A 23,482-nucleotide genomic window follows, 5' to 3' on the forward strand; every position below is an offset into this window, starting at 1 on the left:
AAAGCATGTGTTCTTGTCATTGTTTCCACGAAAAAAAAAGAGGTCATCTGAAACTCAATTATATAGTATTTCTTTCTCATTCCTAGAAGTAGTTTTCCAGTCGTCTAATTGGAACTTAGAAGCCAAACACAAGAATGGTGTGCTCTTTTGTCTTTTGTAATCAACTAGTTTCTCCCTCTGCCCGTGGCCAAATTGTTGCTTTTCATTACCTCAATTGACCTGCAGGGTTAGGTCTAGAATGTTCTAGTGAATGGAATTTTATAAAAGGTACTTTTTTCTTTTACTTTTACTTGTATTTTTCTTATATTTGTATTTTATTGTCTTCCTAATGAAATTGTTCTAGTCTCAGCACATGTCAGTGGTAAATCTTCAGTCTGCAACGAAGTCAGCGGGCTGACCCAAATGTGTTAATATTGTACCAGCTGCTGTTACTTACTGAGCACCTTTCTCTGCGCAGCCTTGATACAGGTCTTTATTCACATTTAGTTTCATCTTTATAGCCCCCCTTTGAGGTTAAGGAAAGCGGTGTCGATGTCATTTTATAGGTGAGAAAATTAAGTCTCAAGGAAATTTAGTGTAAGTTCACAAAGCTTTGTAAGTTGAGAATTAGAGTTTTCATTTACGTCTGTTGAAATTTTTGGAGTTTAGTTTGTGCTTAGTGACTCTAAATGTAAAAAAAAAAATAGACTAAAATCTAATGAAACCTTACACTGACTTCAGAAAATAATTATTTTTAAAACAAGGTTAAGAAAACAACAGGGTTTACTTAGAAATTTAGACAGTAGATGTGATATTGGAAACCCAGGGACGTAATTGTCAACAAAGTTAATGGTTAAAATGGAGATCGTTTTCCCCAGGGGCTCTTAGCAACTTAAATACATCTAGTTTGGGATGAGATATTTTCTAAGTTTTTGGCAGTCGAGACTTTTTTCAGCTTAAGAGCCCCACACCGTATCTGTTGGTTTTCACTGAGAACCCCAGGTTCTCCTTGGTGGCGCTGTGGATGCCAGTCTGCGGAAGGTTCTCAGCGACTGGCAATACCTGGGCCCTGGTCTTTCGACACTGCAGGTGCAGAACAAGCTGGACGGCTGCTGCTACGCGGTGAAGCGCATCCCCATCAACCCGGCCAGCAAGCACTTCCGCAGGATCAAGGGCGAGGTGACGCTGCTGTCGCGCCTGCACCATGAGAACATCGTGCGCTACTACAACGCCTGGATTGAGAGACATGAGCGGCCTGCCGGCCCAGGCACTTCACCCGAGGACACAGGGCCCCAGGCCCGGAATGGCCGAGCCGTACCTGGGCTGCGGGTGGGAGACAGTGACACTGACGCCCCCAACAGCGTGGAGGCCGCAGCGCCACCGCCCATCCTCACCAGCTCAGTGGAGTGGAGCACATCAGGCGAGCGCTCAGCCAGCGCCCGTTTCCCGGCTGGGGGCCAGGGCTCTAGCAGCGACGAGGACGACGAGGAGGAGGATGAGCATGACGGTGTCTTCTCGCAGTCCTTCCTGTAAGCGCACAGCGTGCTGCCTGGGGCGCCCCCCCCCCCCCCCCCCCCCCGATTTAATCCCCCCAAGCCCGCCCCAGGGAAGAGGGGATTCCGTTAGAAATCCAGTCCAGTGTACCACATTAAAAAACAAAATATGAAACCCACTTATAGAGTAACCAAATGCAATCCAACGAGTTTTTCCCCCACTGCTATATTTCCAAAATCCAAGCCCCAGAGAAAGGAAAAATAGAAATTTCTTCCAATACCTCATCTTAATACATTTAATAGAATTTTTTAAAGGTCATTTTTTTCGATAAGGGCTTCCAGCTCTGGAAGACTGAAGAACTAGTTTGGAGTCTTGATAACAGAGCCAACCACAGCTCCAGGAAAGGTTACCAAACCAATAATTACGGTCTTAAACTATAGTTATCTCATCTCAGAATCCACCCCAGTCATTTAATTTCATGACTTTATTTCATTGTATCCAGTTGGATACAGTTTATCGTAACTCTTAGCTATTAAATTTTTTCAGAAGAGTTACTCAGGCCAATTTTTACTTAAATCAAGAGTTCTGTATTTCCTGTAGTGGGGAAATACAAATCAGCGTGGTGGTGTGGACAGATTTATGCCTGCAGGGTCATGGTACCGTGTCTCTAGCCTCTTTGCTTTCTAGTCATTAACAAGTGTTGATTTTCAAAATTATAAAAGGAATTTTGGTTTCTTTTGTATTTTTCTACTTCTCTTTTTAAGACCTGCTTCAGATTCTGAAAGTGATATCATCTTTGACAATGAAGATGAGAACAGTAAAAGCCAGAATCAGGTAAATGTATAAGTAGAAATTATACCACATTTTATTCATCATGGGGTGGGTAGGTAAGAAAACTAATGTTTGATGTTATAAACTGCAGGTAAAATATTAAAGCCTTAATCTGCTATGGAAATATAGAATGCTTCCATTTAAAAATTTTATTTAAAATATGTGCTATTCACATGTTTATTTATAGGACTTAATTTATCCATCTAATAAAGCAAGCCTACTTGCCCTGACCAGTGTGGCTCAATTGGTTGGGCATCGTACCCAAAAGTGAGAAACTGCCGGTTCAATTCCCAGTTGGGGCACCTGCGGGGCTGTAGTTTGGTCCTCGAGGCATGTGCTGGAGGCAGCTGAAGGTTTTCTTTCACATCAATGTTTCTCTCCCCTTCTCTCTAAAAATAAATTAATAAAATATTTTTTAATGCTTTTTATTTATGTTCTTTCTTTTTTCTTTTTTTTTAAATTAATTCTAGAGAGAGGGGAAGGGAGGGAGAAAAATAATGATGTGAGAGAGAAACATCAATTGGTTGCCTCTTGAATGTGCCCTACCTGGGGACAGAACCTGCAACCCAGCTATGTGCCCTAAACAGGAATCAGACCGGCAACCTTTCAGCTTGCAGGACAACACCCAACCAACTAAGCCACACTGGCCAAGGCAAAACATGCCTGCTTTTAGAAAAGAGAAGTATTGATCCCTGTGTTTAATCTTGATTTCTTATTTTCATAATCCATCTCATAGAACAGTGTTTTACCACTGAGCCATGATCCTGTAACAGGTTATGAAATGAGTTTCAAGGATCACAACCAGCTTTATTTTAGTCTTAATGTTTTAGAAAGGAGTACAGAATACCGAAATTTATCACACTAAGGGTAAATTCTGTGGAACTATTCTCTCATGAGTATGTGTACTTAGTGTGATATAAAATATATGTATCTCTTCATGTGGATCATGGTCCTGAAAGTTTGGAAGACACTACTCTAGTCCTTGAACTCCACTCAGTTCTATTTTCCCTCTGCCCAGGCCAGCAAAGCCCCTTGATGCTGGTGCGTGGAGTCCAGGGTGAAGCTTTGTAACTATAGGGCCGTCAGTTGTTGATGTAGAGAAGCATTCTGGGGGTTGAATGCAATGTTTATTGTCAGAAATAAAAATATAATCATTAATAATTACAAAGGGCATCCATAGTAGATAAAAAAGTCCACATGTAGATTCTGTTAGATAAGCAGTTAAATTGATTTGAAGGAGGTTTTAATGCATTAGCCAATGTTTTTATAAGTACTTTCCTTTCTATTAAAATAACCCTTAAAAAATTAAATTAAAAACAAGCCAGATAGCATATGTTAGATATCAAATGAGAGATAAAGAGGTAATAAAAGAACTCAGCAGAGGGAGGAGCGTGATTTGGGATTTGAATAAAGTATGAAATATAAGTACTACTAAAGTATGGTGTCAGATGGGTATGAGAATTATCAGGATAATCACTTATTAAGTAATGTGTAATCAGTGGGGTGCACACCTAAAACTAACATAATAATGTATGTCAACTGTAATTGAAAATAAAAAATGATTTAAAAAATACTAGTTTTAAAAAATCACTCTCTTGATTTAAATTTATAAACTATAAATGTAACCAGGAACAATAGTATAAATACTCTAAACTGCTAGAGCAAACCTTTGATTTTAGCATTAGTTACGCGTTTCATTATTAGGAGGGCACCAAATTGACAGTCCTGGTTTTGCTCCGCTAAAGGCGCTATCCCAGGGGCATTCTAATTAATGGAGATAGGTCTCCAGCAGACTAACAGTCCTCTACAGCTACTCCCTAGGGTATATAAATGAGTCAAGAGCAGGTTGTGGTTGTTTGCAGAGCAGAGTTGTTTTCCTTTGGCAAGGGAAAAACCATTGAAAAATGCTTCCACAAACATACAAAAAAGTGTACATTAGAAATGGTCAAATGCTGCTTAATGCTTTTTCTATACCTGGGCAGGGAGGGGGGGGCAGTATTTAAATACTTCTATGAGAAGAAAAAATGATTTTTTGAAAAAAGAGACATGAGTTAGAAAATTAGTTGTAGGGGGCAGACTAGCCAAATGGCGAGTAGTCAAGAGGATTAATGGCCGTCAGTGGCAGCGCTTGTCTGCCAGGGTGTAGCCTGGACGGCAGAGTGTTCTTTGGTCATATGCTCCATTTAAATTGTTTTAGCCAAAGATGAATTTTCTAATCTTCTGTTTCCAACGGAAGGTGTTCCAGTAAAACTGAAGCCTTACAGTTTTAGCCTGTACATTCTGCTTTCAATAGAAAGATATTAATGGTACAAAGGAATTGGCATGGAGTCTCTCTGTAGACTGCACACCTTTAATGCCTACCTCTTTTCTGCTTTCCCTGTCAGTTGTTCTGTACAGTGACAGACCTAGCGACCATACAGTGGATTCAGATGATAGCAAAATTGCCTTTTGAGTGCTGTACGCAGCTCAAGGACAGTGCCTGTGTTCTGCCCACTCATCTCCCCTCTAAGGCAGTAGGATGGCCATGTGTTTGGTGGGGGCAGGTGCAAATGACTTGTGATGATAATGACCTTGTTTAATATTAGCCCCCATGTTGAGTTCTTGTGTGCTCCTCTTGGTTTAGGATGAAGACTGCAATGGAAAGAGCAGTTGCCATGAAAGTGAGCCATCGGCCGCCACTGAAGCTGTGCACTATCTCTACATCCAGGTGGGGCCCTGGAATGCGGCAGGGTGACCAGTAGGTGCTGGTGGGTGCATTTCAGGAGACTGAAGTCCTACAAGGGGCAGAACAGTGGCACTACCAAAGTTGAATTGGCCAGAGAAGATTGTAGCATGGAGGCCCTTTCCCTCAGCCTTGCACTCCTGCTTTCCTGCACCATAGGGGGACGGCATAGGGTTGTGCTTACGGGCTCCAGACTCAGGCTGCAGTATGAGTTCACATCATGGATCTGCCAGCCACAGTGGTGTGAGCTCAGGCAAGGCTCTTCAGCATTCTGTGCCTCAGGTTCCCCATCTGTAAATTAAATAATAACTATTTGAGTGACTTGTGGAGCTTAAATGAAATAATGTATGTGAAGTAATTAAACCACATCTAAGTTCCATAAATACCAGACTGAATGTAAGAAATCCACTTTGTCTAACAAGTTGGATCTGGACAAGGTAGGTATGAGCCACAAACATCCTTGTGTGTGCAGAAGAACCACTACCCTGGCGTTAGGCAAACTGGCTTGTCCTGGAACCTCTGGGGGACAAGCGGCACAGGCAGATCAGTTGCAGTGAAGGTTACTAAAGGGAAGCCAATGGCTTTGGCCTGCTCCCACACCTGAGGGCAGCATCCTGGACAGCAGTGAGCTCTGCCAGCAGGGGAACAGCTACAAACCAAAGAGGGAAACTTGCCTCTACCCCAAGTGAGCAGGAATGTGGCTCATTATCAGCATTTTAAGTCGTATCTGCAAGTAGGCAGATTTTTAGTGTGAGATACAGTACTGTGTGGAAGAGAAGTTTGATAGTTTTCAGACAAGTGTAGTGTTTCAAAAGAGACTAGTTAGGTGGTTGCTTTCCTGGGATTAGAGCTGGGTTTTTGGTATTCCCTAACAGAAACGTCTTTGAGATGCTACTCACACACACAAAAAAGCATTTGTCTCACAAACCACTAAGTATTCAGTATCTGTCATATGCCATTACTCTCTAAACAATTAGGAGACAGAAGTAGAAGCAGTGCGTCTGAGGTGTGGTATGATTGTGGCACTGGAGTCAGGCCCTCGGGAGGCCTGGAGGGCGAGTCAGAATTGGTAGATGGTTGTTATGATCGTGAGAGGACATCCCTCTCATTTAAAATGAGATGTTCGGGAAGCCGCCCCTTCTCAGGGGTCATGATGGGCAGTCGGATGGCATCTGCCAGCAGGGTCGTTCAGGTAGTCAAGACATATACTCCATTAAGAAGGTTCCCTAACAGAAGAGACCATCCTAAACCCAATGTATGAGAAGTTCTGAGATCAGCAGGCCTTCCATCTCACTCTTCTTCAGTTTCACAGCATTTTAAGGGAAGTAAATCACCGGATTGGCTGATGCATCAGGGTCCACCAGACACTAGAAATAATAAAAACATTACCTCAGAAATATAGAAGGAAACCTATGTCTCCAGAAGAAATCGAATTTATCCAACATGGAGGTCCAGAATAATCACTGACCCTGGCTGCCATTGTCATCAGACGAAAGGATAGTCTTTACAATAAAGGACTTCCAACACGACAAATGAGAAATTATACACTAAACAACTTTAATAAATACTCTGTAAACAAAAAAACTATATAGAAAATTTAGATGGGCACTTATAACCTCTCATAATTTATGTATCTTGGTCAGCTCCTCCCCCAGCTTACCTAATTGTTTATATACTTTATACTTATTAAAGTATACATTTAGAATGTTTAAAAAAAATAAAATAAAGTAAAATGAGCCCTGGCTGGTGTAGCTTAGTGGATTGAGTGCGGGTTGCAAACCAAAGGGTCACTGGTTCAATCCCCAATCAGGGCACATGCCTGGGTTGCAGGCCAGGTCCCCAGTAGAAGGCATGTGAGAGGCAACCACACATTGATGTTTCTCTCTCTCTCTTTCTCCCTCCCTTCCCCTCTCTTTAAAAATAAATAAAAGCTTTAAAAAAATAAAATAAAGTGAGATGTTCTTCTGCTGTAGCTGATGTAGCTCAGTTGGTTGGAGCATCATCCCATACACCAAAAGGTTGGGGGTTGTATTCCTGGGCAGAGCACATACCTAGATTGCAGGTTCCGTCCCCTTTGGGGTGTGCATGGGAGGCATCCAGTCGATCTTTCTCTCTCTCTTTCTCTTCTCCTCTCTGAAATCAATAAATATCTTTTAATTTTTTTTTAATGAGATATTCCTTTCTTTTAAAAAAAAATCCTCCTTCATGAGAAATCGTAACTCTGGCACAGGTTTGAAACATAGAGTCTACTTTCATAAATCAAATGCTACATGTTGATTTAAGATTTAAATGATACTGCATTGTTTTCTGATGCATCCATACAGTTAAGGGGTAAGGTAGAGCCCTTTCTGGAATACTTTTTGTATTTACAGTGTTTTATTCTGGACTCGAAGGTCACTGCCATTAATTTACTATGCAAATGAGAAAGGCTAATGACATAATTAGGTTAATTAGCCCTTCTTTTGAAAAAAGAAAACTTATTTCCCGGCCTGGTATGGTTCAGTGGGTTGGGCGCTGTCCCGTGCACTGAAAGGTTGCAAGTTCAATTCCCAGTCAGGGCACATGCCTGGGTTGTGGGCCAGGTCCTCAGGTGGGGGCATGCGAGAGGCAACCAAGCAATGTTTCTCTCTCACCTGTTTACCCTCCCTTCCCCTCTCTCTAAAAATAAATAAAAATCTTTTTTAAAAAAAGATTTATTTTTTTAAACATCAATCAGTTGCCTCTAACATGTTCTGAGTGAGGGACCTGGCCCACAACCCAGGCATGTGCCCTGACTGGGAATCGAACCAGTGACCTTTCAGTTTGTGGGCAGTGCCCAATCCATTGAGCCACACTGGTCAGAACTAATTAGTTTTTGAAAATTTGGGTTTAGAAACAATCTTGTAAAACAAATAAAATTATTATTATTCTCATTTTTTATATTTGTGACAGATTTTTAAAGAAGTTATTTTTTAAATGAACAGTAATAGGAAAATTTGGTTGTATTGGGCTGCTAAGATTATGCGTACCTCCCGATTTTTTTAATACTCTTGGTTTCTTTTTTCAATTACAAAAAAAAACCTTTCCCATGATGATTTGAAATCTCTGGTACATAACTTAAAGTAAAGGATTACATTCATTGCAGCTGTCCCCCTTAACTGACCCTGTGTAACGAAACCCTGCCTGGTTTGTCCTTGTCCGCAGATGGAGTACTGTGAGAAGAGCACTTTGCGTGACACCATCGACCAGGGGCTGTATCAGGACACTGTCAGACTCTGGAGGCTTTTTCGAGAGATTCTGGATGGATTGGCTTATATCCATGAGAAGGTAAACTTTACACCACTTCAGATCTGAAAACTTACCTTTATATAAAACTTAGAACCAAATAAAAAAAATAATGTAAGATTGGGGAAAACCAGAGGGAAAATTATGGATATATTGAAGTAATCTATTTTTATAGGAACTAGAATAATGTGTCAAAAGATAAAAAAATGGTACAAAGTATCAAAGTTAAAAGAAAATACTGAAGATTAAAACAAGGATCAGCACACTGTGGCCCACAGGTCAAATCCAACACACCTTTTGTACAGCCTGGCCTCTGTGAGCCTAAAATGACTTTTAATTTTGTAAGTGGTTATAAAAACAATCAAAAGAATAATATTTCACAACACACAAATATTCTGTGAATTTCACATTTCAGTGTCCATCAATAATTGTTATTAAAACAGGGCCATGCTCGTTCGTTTACATCTTGCCTGGCTGTTTTTGTGCCACAGATGTGGAGCTGAGGGGTTGCGACAGAGATTCTATGGCCCATAAAGTCTAAAATACTTACTTTCTAGCCCTTTAGAGAAAAAGTTTGCCAGCCTCTGAGTTAGCAGGAAACACGTGAACACGTGTGGAGTGGGAGGGCGATTCCCAGAGCGGTTCAGAACGACATGAGGGCCGGGTTATTTGACTCTGACTCAGTGCCAGCCTTCCAGGAACATGGAGAAACCAGAGAGTCACCCAGTAGGGATGGAGATGAGACCTTTTGAGCAAGAATATGGTTATGCGGATACAGATGAGACTTTTTAAGGCCACATGTATAAAATGTCATTTTAGAGCTAGAAATTGCCGTTGCGATGTAAATGCTAATGGGTCTAACTTCAGGGTGAAACACGGCTTACTTTTTAAAAAATGGAATTGTCCATTACATATTAGCCAGTATAAATACATTTTTTCCTTTGCCTCAATTTTCTTTAACCTCAAAATATTTATACTGTGCCATATTTCTCCTAAAAAGCCAGGACTATAATTTACATGTGTTTACTTTACAAATGATTTGGTGGAAGCAGAATTTGCAAGACTGGAAATAAAAATTGAGTTCTGAGGGCCACTAGAACTCTATTACTGTAATATCATCCTGGGGTCCTACAGCCGTGCCCATGAGCTCTCCTGATCTACTTTGCTCAGTGCCTGCTAATCATTTGTTGAGTATTTAATATTGTGCTACACCTAGAAATACAGAGAGGCATGGGTGTATGACAAGCCCCACGCTTGAGAAGGACTTCTGTATTTTGAGGGCGCCAGAATTTACTTTTGAGTAAAGGTAAAAGAGATCACACAATGTGTTTTAATTATCTCTTATGTTACAGTAGCTGAAACAATCATTGTGAGAGTGCCATTAGGAAGGGGGGAAAGCATGTTCAGGTAACAGATAATCACTGAGCTCCTTCCTTGTGCGCTGGGATGTGAAGCTGGATGTTAGAGTTACTGTGGAAGGCTTCATGAACGGGTTGGCACTTGTAAATGGGGGTACAATTCAAGTGGGTGGAGAACAGCCAGAATTTCCCAGCAGGGGTAATAGTGTGAAGAAAAGAACAGAAGAAGGAAGGAAACTAGTGTGCATCTGTCTCCCTGACCAGAGCAGGGGTTCTGTGATGCAGCAGAGAGAAGGAAAATTGTGAGCCTGCGGGAGAGGGCCTTGCAGGTAGACAGGGAGATGGTGGCAAGGTCACTGACAGGACCGTGGAGAGACGCTGCGGAAGATGCACGATGCGGACCAGTACGGTCTGTGGGATGAAGGCGCATCCAACTTGGTCACTGGGTTGGCCTTTCAAATTAGGAAACGGGTATAACTGTAAACTTGGTTTCTTTGCTCTCTTCTGTCAGGGAATGATTCACCGGGATTTGAAACCCGTCAACATTTTTTTAGATTCCGACGACCATGTAAAAATAGGTGATTTCGGTTTGGCGACAGACCATCTACCCTTTGCTGTGAGTATTTTTTTAATTAGACTGCGCCTGAAATGGACCTATATGCCTTGATGACAATGGAAGTGTCAGAAGGCAGGACAATAATGAGTTCCCCGAACTCTGCTGCGTAGTCCCCAGGAGGTGAGACAAGTCGAAAGGGGCGAGCTGCCCGCGATCTTTCACGCTTCGAAACTGAGGATACATTTTAGTGAGTGCACTCCACTTGAGGGGCGTAATTTAGGACATAATCATGTTGCTGTTTAGGTGAAAGGCATATAACACTTTATGAAATCATTTGTATTTTGGCCTGTCACACAGGTACTGGGCTAGATGCCTTGCACTGGGGGGACTTAGTTAGTTTAATAAAATAAGGCTCCAAAAACAAACCACCACTGCTAGACAACCTATAGTCCACAGGTGTTTCTTCTTCACAGCATTGCAGAGTAGGTTTTTAATATATAAAGCTAAAATAATGTGAAATGAGCAAAATAGTGATATAAGGAAAAGACGATAAAATTTACATATGGCTATGAGAATCAAGAAAGGCTTGATTCTGTATAAATAAAACAGCATTTCAAATGTGCCTTAAAGGGTGGTCCAGCAGGCCAAGCTTGAGCACAGAGCGTGGAGACACCGGGATAGGGGATTTCGGCAAAAAAAGGCATAAGCAAAGGCCCCGGACTGAGCCGACATGATTGTTTGAAGGCCAGCATGTTGTCTGGTTGGTTGAAACGAAGAGGTGCAGGAGAGCGGTGAGAGAACGTGCTGGAAGGTGGGGGTCTTGTAGGTGGCACACCTGAGTGCCAGAAGAAGAGTTTTACTTGGCATTGGAAGCCCGAGTTACTAAGGGCCAAAAATCTGTGGTAAATACCATGAATTCTAAGGGTGGTCAGAGAAAATAAGCCAAGATTTGGATTAATGGTAAATAACCCATTTGGATAAATGGTGAGTAGAAGCTAAATTAGCCGGAGAGGCTGGAAGGAGCAGAGAGGGAGGACATGAAAGGGGATCAGTAAGAACATGTGCCTGACCGGAACAGAGCACTCTGAGAAGTGCTGAGACCCACCAGGAAGGGCTAAATGATGGGGATCTTGATCCCCAGACAAAAGAATTTAACTTGCTTTCTGGGAAGCTTATGTAGTGAGGTAGATAAGCGCACAGTGCTGGAGGCCCACTGACCTGGGCTAGAATCCTGTCTCTGCCACTTCTTTGCGGTGTGACGTTGGGCAAGTTGGTTCACCTCCCAATAACTCACATGTAAAAGGTACCTAGTACTAGCACCTACTTCAGACAGCTGTCCGCAGGATAAGATGAGGACACAGATCCAGCACCTGGACAGTGCCTGGCACTGAGAATGTTAAAGCTGCTAGTATTGGCGATGGTGCTTGTAGTAGCAACCAGCGGAGTGATGTCAGCAAAATAGTGATTTAGGGTAATATGTGAGTCGGCACTGTGGCAGATACCCTGGAAGAAGGTGAGGCTGCTTAAGAGGTGTTAGCAGTGATGGCAGAGTAGATTTGGTGACCAGCCTCTAGGAAAAAAGAGTAAAAATTGACCCAGGTAAATGGGAAAGTTAGAAAGTGAGGCAGTGGTAGTTATTAGTATATTCTTACCCTTCCTAGTAAATAGGTTGTTTTGGCATTTGCTTCTATAAGCTTCCAGGGATTTCTGCCCCAAAGAAAGAGTTCTGTAGTGAATTGCCCTTCTTCTTGATCTTAATGGGTTTTTGGTAAGCTCTGTATTAGTGGGCCTACTAAACAAAAAAATTTAAAGCTCAAAAAAAGCATCATTATAATTATTCTAGTTTCTGTGTTATATTCTTCATTCAGTCTTCATTTAGAAATGGATACCATTCCTATGGAGTAGTATAACATTTTTTTTTAATTTTAATTTTGTATTGTTATTCAATTACAGTTGTGTGCCTTTTCTCCCCATCCCTCCACCCCACCCTAGCTGAAATAGTATAACATTTTAATGTGATATTTGGCTTACTTTTATTTTTAGGCTGATGGCAAACAAGATGATGCATCAGGAGACCATTTAATTAAATCAGACCCTTCAGGTAAATCAATATATTTAATTCGTGTATTAAAAAACACCACAAACTTTTTCTCTCTGATTTTTTACATCTGAAAAGTTGTAGGTATGTAGTGTACGCAGCCTGAGGATGTTGGAGATGTACATATTCCCATGAAACCATCGCCATGGTCTATGTTATCAACATCCATCACCTCCAAAGTTTTCCCTTTTATTTCGCCTGCCCCTTTATTTATTATTTATTGTTATTTATTTCTTTATTTAGTTTGTGATAGCACTTAACATAAGATCTACCCTCTTAGGAAAATTTTAAGTATACAATGTAGTATAACATTTCTTAATCTGAAACCTGTTTTTCATTTGTAAAGATTTTATCCTAAAGCAAATTATAATAATTCATTAAATTAACAAAACTATGAAAATGCTTTCATTATTTTTTCCTTTTCATTATATCAGTTTTTCTTCAGAAAACCAAGAAATTAGAGCTTCAGTTAGATTAACTGGCTCCCGGGGGTGGGCAGTTACATTTCGTCTGACCCCGCGTGGTGATGTGAGGCCGCCTGACGACCTGGGCCAGGGCGTCTTCTGTCTGGCACTGCCTCTCCCTGCGGAGTGCACGGCCGTGTGTGACTTAGTGTTAATCGCTTTATGAAATGCACACTGCTGCTTCCTGAGAATAGTGTGAACAATTAATAGATAATGCCTCACTCTTAAGAAACCTTTTCCTTCTTTTTAATAAAAATTTGCCTTATCCCTGAGTCCTATCATTGGAAAGCCTTCCCTTGCCTTCTTCCACACAGGTCATTTGACCGGGATGGTTGGCACTGCTCTCTATGTAAGCCCAGAGGTCCAAGGAAGCACCAAATCTGCATACAACCAGGTAAAGGGGAAGCTTTGGGGGGAGAAGAAAAGGTCTCAAGAGTGAGATAGTGGTAAGAACATCAAGGTCACGACATTTGGGGTTTAGTTCCCAGCTGAAATAGGAACATTCATTCACTTGATATGTATCCACGTGTACATTGAGTGACTGCACTGAAGAGGACATGTGTTGCCCAAGGACAGTGACTCGGGCTGGCACAGTGCTGCAGAGAGTTACACTCCCTTCCTCCATTCCAAGAAGACGAACTAACCCAGTTCCAGCCAGGCCCCAGGAACACAAGGAGTAAGGTAGTCAAGTAACAGGACAAATATCTTCCTCCAGCCCTCAAGCAGCTTATCCACCGAGAGCTAAGAAGAAAAGGAGTCCAATGATCAGAGAACAGTAGGGACATCATCTTTAGATTAGACCAGAGAAAGCTTTTCTAAGACGATGACTTTCAGGATAGAAGAGAAGGGAAACGCCATATAAAATTGGAGTCTGGAGCATGCCTGGGAGAAAAAAGGAGTGAGGCAGAAGGAGCCAGCATGAAGAGAAGACACCCAATACTAGCTGGGCGCATTCAAGGCAGTCAAAAAGGTCTATGTGTCTACAGTGTGGTGAGCACTGGAGAGAGAGGCATGAAGTGAGGCGGGAAAGGAAGGCAGGGGTTGGGTCGGGTAATGCAGAGCCAGCTTAATGATGACGAGGAATGTGCGCAGGGAGACCCTGAAGGACCTGGGGGAAGAGTTCACTCTAGCTGCTGCTGGAGGCTTTGGAGAAGTCCTGGTGGAGCAGCTGATAGCTGGAAGCAGAGTGGTAGCAAGTGAGATGGGCAGAAGCATGCAGATAAGAGATGCATTTGGGGGAATTGACAGGTTTTCCTCATGAAGTGGATTTGGGTGAGGAAAGGGAAGGAAAACCGGACACTGCTTTGATTTCTGAGCAGCTGAGGGAAGGGAAGGTGCATGAGATGAGGAAACACGAGAAGAGACATGGGGGAAAAGGAGGAAACGGCAGCAGGAAAATTTCGTTTGAGATGTGTTAGGGTGAGTTTGGAATGCCTCATGAGAAAGTCACCCGGAGATGTCCAGTAGGTTGTGAGAGACTCAAGGCTCAAGACTGAGAAAGGTCAGAGTCGGGTACAAAATTTGAGAGTCGCCAGCACACAGATGAGATGTAAAACCATGAGACTGGATGAGATCACTGAGGACACGAGTGCAGAGCTAAATTTTAAAAATATGTTAGGCAGGCAGTTCACATCAAAGCATATTTTTAGGTTTGTAGTGGAAACACAAGGCTGGGTTTTGGCTCCAACAGGGAGCGCGGGGCAGTGACGGGAGGTTGGGACAAACCCCAAATGTGCATCGGGAGTGAGATGCACATGTGCACGCTGGGCATGGGAAGGGCCTTCCGTGTCATCTCTCAGTGCCACACTGCAGAGGCCTACAGTGTGGGAAAGCGTGAGGAAATCCTCAAAAGGCCTCTACCCTTTGGCCCAGCAATTCCTCCTTTTGAAATGTACCCAAAGGAAACAGCTGGGGACGGTTCAGAAAGATCACTCTAAAAGGCACTCTCCGTACTATCATTTATACCTGAAAAATGATGACAGTGTTTAAAAATAGGACACTGGTTAAATAAATTATGGGACTTTTATATAATCGAATACTGTATGGCATTACAGTCCTATATTAGAAGCTTGTTTTAGAAAATGATATAGTATCTGAAAATATTCTCACTGTATTAAGAGAATAAAAGTAACACGGAACATCATGGCTCTAGTCTCAGAGTGAACATTTTCAAAAGTACAGAATGGGCATATCTTAGACAACCAGGTCAAGGGGAATCTCTAGTGACTCTCCTCGAGTAGTCAGGTTGTAAGTGCTTGCTGTTTGGTCCCTGGTGCTTATTTGTATGTTCCACATTCTCTACAGCCAATAGGTGTAGGAAGTGCCACAATAAATTTTTTTTTGAGACTTCAGAGGTCACCAGTTATAATTAGACTCTCCTGCTACTCCTTGAATCCAAATTCATTCAGGAATTCTTCTGGAAAGTGGCTTCTGTGCCTGGGTGCCGTTGCCATGCGTCGGCCCCCCCTCAGCCAGGTTGTGGGGTGTCATCTGCCCCCTGGCAGCTCCCGGTCTGACACTCTGCACAACTTGACCTTCCTCCTTTTTACTTGCATTTCGATATTTTATTAGGATTTGTCACATGGTCTTTCTGTTGTGCCATTCCCCCGCCTCGTCGGTATGGCTTCGCAATGAATAGTTGGCCTGCAGTTAACAGTTAACGGACCAAGTCTGTTAACTACAGGTTTTGGTCCGTGTTTCCATTTTGAGATTACTAGAAATGCAAAGCAAATTCTTACACAAATCTTGATTGTCTGCTCTTTAGTAATTACTGTCCGTGGTTGACTAGTGGTTATGTCTGTTACATTTAGATTTCAAGGAAAATGTTGAGAAGTCATGCCAAATATTTAATCTCATTTATATTTTATACCTATGCTTCTTTAGAACAAATAAGTTTTTTTCTATCTAATTGGCTTGGTTTTCACTTATACAAACTTTAATTCCAATTAACAGTGCTCATGAGATAATTCCCTCATAAATTACACTTCATATTTAGGCTCTCTAAATACAATTCTTCTTCCTCCCCAGAAAGTGGATCTCTTCAGCCTGGGAATCATCTTCTTTGAGATGTCCTACCACCCCATGGTCACGGCCTCAGAAAGGGTCTTTGTTCTCAGCCAGCTCAGAGATGTACGTATCAGGTGCTCTGGTGCATCAGTTTCCAGTAACCTGAATCTTAGCATGGGCGTCAGGATTCAATGCAGGGTATTTGTCTGGTGTTTGTAATACAGAAGAGGCGATCCTGCTATAATTTTCTATATTTCTAATAAATGGAAGTCTACCTCTTACACACCTCCTGAGAAACTCCTCAGTTTTGTTCATTTTTAAAAATCCTACTTGGAGAAATTGCTAGGTTATAGTTATTTTTTAAAAAACTCTTGAGATATTTATGTTTGTTTAATTTTTTTAAAGATTTTATTTATTTATTTTTAGAGAGAGGAAGGAAGGGAGAAAGAGAGGGAGAGAAACATTGATCACAAGCCCCCAACTGCGGATTGGCCTGCAACCCAGGCATGTGCCCTGACTGGGAATTGAACCAGCAGCCTCCTGTTTCACAGACTGGCACTCAACCCCTGAGCCACACCAGCCAGGGCTATTTCTAATTTTAAAACAAAGGAGGAATCCAAGAATTTTTTAATAAAATCAATATAGTTACATTAGTGAGGATAGGTTATAAGGATAATGAATATTTAGTTCTAGAAATTAAAGGTTCTGGCTGGTGCCTAAAGAAAACCACCATGTCCCGAAATTAAAAGGGCTCTGGGAAAAATATCAGCCACTTGAATTTTTCCCCAATGAAATTTCCATTTGTGTTCTTGGGATTTATCCTTGCCTCTGTTATTGCCCAGACTAAAAAAGGACTAATGTTAACAATGTGTGAGGTCAAGGGTACTCATTCAAAAAAGCATTAAGGAGAAAGTGGAGAGTAAGGTTTGGATGAGAGTGATTTAGATTGACATATTCATGAGCAAGAGAGATTGAGAGTTCTTCTCTTCCTTCCTGAGCAGAGCGAAACAGTGTTTTGGAAAACTCTGGAAGAATTTTACTGCCAGTATAGCTGGGATAGCTGTGTTCATAAAGTAGCAGAGTAAATAAAGTGGTTACTGTGCCCTTCCCTTGACTTGAAATGGTCTTAGAGAATTAGGGCTTCGATGAAGTGCCTTTCTTTCTCAGTCAAAATTCATGTTTGTTCCCTCATTTCAAGAATATTTAAACTGTCAAGTTAATGTTATGATTAGGGTCTTATTTACCAGGAGGATGAGAACTTCTGGGGAAGTAGAAGTTTCAGTTAATGTTTTTCTCTTACTCTGTGTTGATGGTGTGGTGTTTTTGCCTTTTTTTCATCTGTGTGTTTAATAAAGTTTCTTTGTCTTTCTCTAAAACCATTAGATTTTTAAATACTTTGTCCTCAGATAAGGTGCTTTCTATCACCTAACCTGTCATTTAGGTAAAGTTTGCATTAAAATAATATGTATGGCCCTGGCTGGTGTGGCTCAGTGGATTGAGCTCCAGCCTGCGAACCAAAGGGTCACCGGTTCGATTCCCAGTCAGGGCACATGCCTGGGGTGCGGACCAGGTCCCCAGTAGGGGATGCGTGACGGGCAACTACACATTGATGTTTCTCTCCCTTTCTTTTTCCCCTCCCTTCTCCTCTCTCTAAAAATTAATAATATCTTTTTTTTTAAATTTAAAAATAAAAATAATACTATGTAAATATTTGGAAGAATGGCCACTGGGTTTCAAGAAAGGGACACTTCAGTCTTCCCTGGTTAGTAGATTTTCATTTCTGTATTTGATTCTTCTTATCTCTAGTGAATAAATGCTTCAACTGTGGCATTCTGCCAAGCACTTGCTGATTTGCATGTAATATTTTTTAGGCCACTTCACCTAAGTTTCCAGAAGACTTCGATGACGGAGAGCATACAAAGCAGGTAATTTTCTGATACTTTAAATACTATCTTCACTCTTGGGTTTCAATTACTGATTTTCTTTTTTTTTTTTCAATTAGTAATTTTCTGCCACTCATTCTCTTGTATCCTGGGAATATCATGGGGAGGAAAAAAAAATCAAAAGATAAAGTACTTAAAATGTTACTAGGCTTGAAATACATTATAAAAATGCCAAGGATTGGCACAGACAGTTACTAACAAACTACAGGGTTCTTTTGTGTGGTTCGTTGTGCTTTTGAAGTGCTATTTGGAACTTTGCCAAAACTGTTGAAAAAAATAATGCTTATACAGCTCATTGTTTTAGAGAAAGCTTGGGACTTTAAGAAAAGAAAAATAATTTAAAACTATAATTTTGTTCCACTTTGTGGTTCAGTAGCTCAGATTGTAAAGGGGCAGACTGGACAGTCTGAAGTTACAGATTTTTAAAGCAAAATAATTCCCCCTCCCTGCCATAAATGTCTGAGTACGTGTGCATATGCAACTTGTCATAGGTTAATGCTGTCATGCAGTCAATATGAAAGAGTAATTAGAGAATCTAAGTATTATACTCCTGGCGTGTATTTCTTCTTGGTTGGTTGTTTGTCTCAGTGAAGCATTCGTGGTCAAAACTCTTATCATATGGATGTTTATTCCTTAAACTGACCTTTCTTAACAATTATAATCATGGTAAAATTCCTTCTTTAAGTAACAGTCATGTGTCACAAAACTGGGACAGCAAAGGACTAAGTATACAATAGTGGTCCCATTAAGAATGTAATGGAGCTGAAAAATTCCTGTCACCTAGGGACATCGTAGCCATGTTAACGTTGTAGCACAGCGCATTACGTGCTAGTGGCGGTGTAAGCAAAACTGCCGCACTGCCCGCGTGTGAAAGCACAGCCGTGCAATCGCGGTAGCAGGCTACCCCCCGAGGTCTGTGTAAGTGCGCTCGGTGATGTTCTCAGAGTGACGGCAGTGCCTGAGGACTCATTTCTCAGCACGTGTCCCTGTCTTTAAGCAGTGAATGACTGTATTAATGTTGAGAACAGGAACCCGGCTAGGAAATGGTATTAATTTGCTATTTCTTGATTATTGATTATATATCTGGGTGGACAGTTCACTTTTCCAGACTTTCATTTTCCTCACCTGAAAAATAAAGGGATTAAATACCCTGTAATTTATATATCAGCACTAACATCCTGTAACTGTTAACATGACATTTATGGCTTAAGGGACCAATTCTGCGTCATCAATTGAATTAGTAAAGAACCATTAGAAAATACACTGAGTTGTGTTTCTACTTCCTTTGTTATTATCATTTTTTGAACTGAGTCATTTTCTGTGTTTCTGGATGTCATAAGAAAATACTCATTTCATAGCCTTTCCCTATAACAAGAGCAGTCTTACTCAGAATTTCCCCGTATTGGTGGCTCCGGTGGCTCAGGAGCTGTATCACACTACAAACCGGAGAGCGGCTATCCAAACCGTTTCCCACAGCAGAGATTGCTCTCCATTGCAGGCATGTACTGGGTGCCCTGAGCATTTGCTCTCGGGCTGCATGACAGTGATGACAAAACCCCCACCACCGCCACTCCCACGTCGCACGCAGTCATCGCTTCTTATCTGAAAAGAGGCAGCACAGAAAGTGCTCGCAGATGCGTGTGCCACACGCTCAGCACACGCAGACGTTAAGCGCTGTAACGGGGTCTGTTTTGCTGAGTAGGCTGTTGCTTCTACCAGTTTAATTTGGTGTGACTTTTCATAAAAGTTGTATCATATCAGTTCCTTTCTTTTAATGAAAGGCTGTTACCAGTGTTTTTATTTCGGGCTAAGACTGGGGTAGGAGTTTGGGGAGAGCGTATATTACACATAGAGTTAGAAAATGCTTAGTAGAATTCATCTAAAAATTGAGATTTTTCTGATCTCAGATGTTCCTCAAGTTCCTTATAAATCCTTATTATAAACAAGAGAATTAAGGAATCACTGAGGAACTTTCAAAGGTTTATATTACCTTCAAATTGTTCCCCGCTTAATGAGGTAGTAACTGTGAAGCTATAGAGTAACATAACCAAGAGAATTCAAGGGAATGGTATCAATATAGGTAACATAAATGGAAAAGAAAAAATAAAAACAAGGTGTTTTACACTGCTTTAAGCATTCCAGCAGATCCTACACATTACAATTTGAACTAAAATTAGACACCTAAAGATATGTTTTATTGATACACCTTTATATTTTATCAGTATATTTTGGTGACTCATTTCTCAGAACATATCCCTGATATATATTTTGAATATATATTGATATATATACTGATATATATCAGTATATTTTATTGATTATGTTATTATAGTTGTCCCAATTTTTTTTTCTCCCCTTTATCCCCCTCTGCCCTGCACTACCCCCCACCTTCCAGCATTCCCCCAACCTTAGTTCATGTCCATGGGTCGTACATATGAGTTCTTTGGCTTCTCCATTTCCTCTGCTATTCCTAACCTCCCCCTGTCTATTTTCTACCTACCATTTATGTTCTTATTCCCTGTACCTTTTCCCCCATTCTCCCACTACCCCTCCTCACTTATAACCCTCCATGTGATCTCCATTTCTGTGATTCTGTTCCTGTTCTAGTTATTGGCTTAGTTTTTGGGCTTTTGTTTTTAGGTTCAGCTGTTGATAGTTGGTGATAGTTGATAGTTGTTGTCATTTTACTGTTCATAGTTTTTGATCTTCTATTTCTTAGATAAATCCCTTTAACATTTCCTATAATAAGGGCTTGGTGAGGATGAACTCCTTTAACTTGACCTTATCTGAGAAGCACTCATCTTCCCCTCCATTCTAAATGATAGTTTTGCTGGATAGAGCAATCTTGGTCGTAGGTCCTTGCCTTTCATGACTTGGAATACTTCTTGCCAGCCCCTTCTTGCCTGTAAGGTCTCTTTTGAGAAATCAGCTGACAGTCTTATGGGAACTCCTTTGTAGGTAACTGTCTCCTTTTCTCTTGCTGCTTTTAAGATTCTCTCCTTGTCTTTCATCTTGGGTAATGTAACTGTGATGTGTCTTAGTTTGTTCCTTTAGTCCAATTTCTTTGGGAGTCTGAGTTTCCTGGACTTCCTGGAAGTCTATTTCTGTTTTTGTTTTTTTTTTTTTAAGATTTTATGTACTTATTTTTTAGAGAGAAGGGAAGGGAGGGAGAAAGAGAGGGAGAGAAACATCAATGTGTGGTTGCCTCTCACACATCCCCTACTGGGGACCTGGCCCACAACTCTAGCATGTGCCCTGACTGGGAATCGAACCAGCAACCCTTTGGTTTGCAGGCTAGCACTCTATCCACTGAGCCACGCCAACCAGCACTGGGCCTCTGTCTTTTAAGAAATACTAATATAACCTATTTTGCTGTGTGTAATACCCACTTTTTGTCCAAATTTTTGAGGGAATAATAAGGATGTGCATTATACATAGGTAGAATGATTACATACCATGGGTATAATAATCCCATGTCTAACACACACAAAAACATGGGTGAGCATTATACACGGCAAAATATGGTACATAGCTGCGCAACACTATGACCATATTGAAGTGCAGGGGGGAATGACAAATTCAGAGACTTCAGAAATTAAAATGCACCCACTAAGTGCAAGGAGTGCAGTGTCTTTTCTTTGACCGCACCCGGCTTGTCAGGAGAATTGTGAGCATCAGCTGTTGCTTCCCATCACCTGTATGCCTGGGTTTTGTTACAGAAATCTGTCATCTCCTGGCTATTGAACCACGACCCAGCAAAGCGGCCCACAGCCACAGAACTGCTCAAGAGTGAGCTGCTGCCCCCACCCCAGATGGAGGAATCAGAGCTGCACGAGGTGCTGCACCACACCCTGGCCAACGTGGATGGGAAGGCCTATCGCACTATGATGGCCCAGATCTTCTCCCAGCGGATACCCCCTGCCATCGATTACACCTATGACAGCGACATACTGAAGGTGGGCTTCAGCTGGGCTTCTGTAGAGCGCTTAACCTGGTTCACAGAAGGACCAAGTCAGTTTCTTATTTTTCATGGATTCCTTTAAGGCCTGCGACATAAATTCTCAGTCTGAGGTCCGTGTATGCAGAATGTATGCATACGCATTATTCTGGGAAGAACCACACTTTTAATCATTTACTTGAAGGAATTCCTGATCCACCCCCTCTCTACCCACCCAAGAGACTGAAAGAGTGCTTTTAGAGACTGAGCCTTGGCCCTGCTCCCCAGAGCCGAAAGCATCCAGCCAGCTCAGATACAGATCAAACAGTCAGCAGCTCCAAGTGCCAGCTGCACATCAGAGCACCTGGGAGGCCCTTTGACAAAACAGATGTCCAGGCCCTGCATCCATTCTAGTGACAGAATCTCCAGGAGTGAGGTACTTCAAGAATCTGTGTAAAAGCTCCCAGGTGGTTTCTGAAGCATAGCCAGGTTTGGGAGCCATCAACATTGTCTTTATAAAAAACAAACAACAACAATAAAAAAAAAACATATGAAGCAATATAGCAAAATTATAACAATGTTAAAATTTTATAAAGTTGGATGGTAAATAACAGATTTCTGTTATATCATCTATGTTTCTACATGCTCAAAATATGATATAACTTTAAAGGAGTAGTAGAGGAAGTAGGGATAAGGTTTGTGGAAGATCAGTATAGATTTTAAGGGCCAAACAGAGTTTTCTGGCTGGAAGTATTAGAAAGATGCAGAATTATGGGTGACTCTTGTCTTTTTGCTTATATGTTGTTTCTAAATTTTCTCCGGTGAAATGGTACTACTTTTCTAATAAGAAGCAAGTAAAAAGGACAACTGTTTACAAAATATCTAAATGCCATTTGTCTTATAAGGAGCCCACAGTGAGTCACCTTAGCGTATGGGAGGGGACCTGAGGCTGTTAGGGGAATGATTGTTCCGAGGTGCCCTGATCCCCTCAGGGAGAGAGCGCAGGTTTGAGCAGCTCTCTGAAAGGCAGATGTCCTGGTTAGGGGCTTGGACTTTGAAGCCAGATGGCCCTGCTCAAGCAGGATGCATTGCAAGACTTCTGGTTTCTTCTTCCCTGAATGTGTTCAAAAAGGGACTGACTTGCTGAAATCTCTTCTGTGATCCTCAGAGTAAGTCACGTAGTGCTGACTGCAAGCCACAGATTGATATTTTAGGTGATCCCTCTGATTAGGTTTTGATGATATTTTAATTGGTCATATTCTAGGGAAGCTTTTCGATCCGTACAGCCAAGATACAGCAGCATGTCTGTGAAACCATCACCCGCATCTTTAAAAGACACGGTATGTTCTTTTTAAAAAAAATCATACGTTTTCTTAAAAGATGTTTTTTCATCATTAAAAAGTACCGTTAAAAAAAGCAGTTAATAATAGATTTGGGTGCAATTATATTTTACTTTTAAGTTCGGTTACAAGCAACTGACATCATGTGAAATTTAAGCTTATTTTTACAACTCAGTTTGATGAGGAGAAACAGATTTTTTATATTTATTTTTAATCCTCACCGGAGAATATGCTCATTGATTTTAAAAGATATTACTTATTTATTTTTAGAGAGAGGAGAAGGGAGGGAGAAAGAGTGGGAGAGATACATTAATCAGTTGCCTCCCATACACACCTTGACTAGGAATTAAACCCACAGCCTAGATATGTTCCCTGACCTGGAATCAAACCTGCAGCCTTTTGGTGTACAGAATGATGCTCCAACCAACTGAGCCACCTGCCCAGGGCAGGATAAACAGATTTTAATATTACAACTTTGCTACTAAAGTAC

At 41.4% G+C, this 23,482-nt stretch overlaps 1 protein-coding gene and 1 pseudogene across 1 annotated transcript in view; both read left to right on the top strand.

Moving 5' to 3' along the window:
• EIF2AK4 (eukaryotic translation initiation factor 2 alpha kinase 4) overlaps positions 1 to 23,482 on the top strand; it is a 99,109-nt gene that overhangs the window by 42,528 nt on the left and 33,099 nt on the right. The window contains exons 12-22 of the mRNA XM_024567590.3: positions 1,069 to 1,508; positions 2,238 to 2,307; positions 4,928 to 5,011; positions 8,210 to 8,332; positions 10,160 to 10,264; positions 12,248 to 12,305; positions 13,081 to 13,160; positions 15,794 to 15,895; positions 17,644 to 17,697; positions 21,435 to 21,671; positions 22,917 to 22,992. Of these exons, the coding sequence (XP_024423358.2) occupies positions 1,069 to 1,508; positions 2,238 to 2,307; positions 4,928 to 5,011; positions 8,210 to 8,332; positions 10,160 to 10,264; positions 12,248 to 12,305; positions 13,081 to 13,160; positions 15,794 to 15,895; positions 17,644 to 17,697; positions 21,435 to 21,671; positions 22,917 to 22,992 (1,429 nt within the window). The remainder of the gene's footprint in view (positions 1 to 1,068; positions 1,509 to 2,237; positions 2,308 to 4,927; positions 5,012 to 8,209; positions 8,333 to 10,159; positions 10,265 to 12,247; positions 12,306 to 13,080; positions 13,161 to 15,793; positions 15,896 to 17,643; positions 17,698 to 21,434; positions 21,672 to 22,916; positions 22,993 to 23,482) is intronic.
• Positions 6,177 to 6,486, top strand: LOC112311279 (alpha-ketoglutarate dehydrogenase component 4 pseudogene; annotated as a pseudogene).

Source organism: Desmodus rotundus, chromosome 7 (assembly GCF_022682495.2).
Source record: "Desmodus rotundus isolate HL8 chromosome 7, HLdesRot8A.1, whole genome shotgun sequence".
Classification (NCBI taxonomy): Eukaryota; Metazoa; Chordata; class Mammalia; order Chiroptera; family Phyllostomidae; genus Desmodus; species Desmodus rotundus.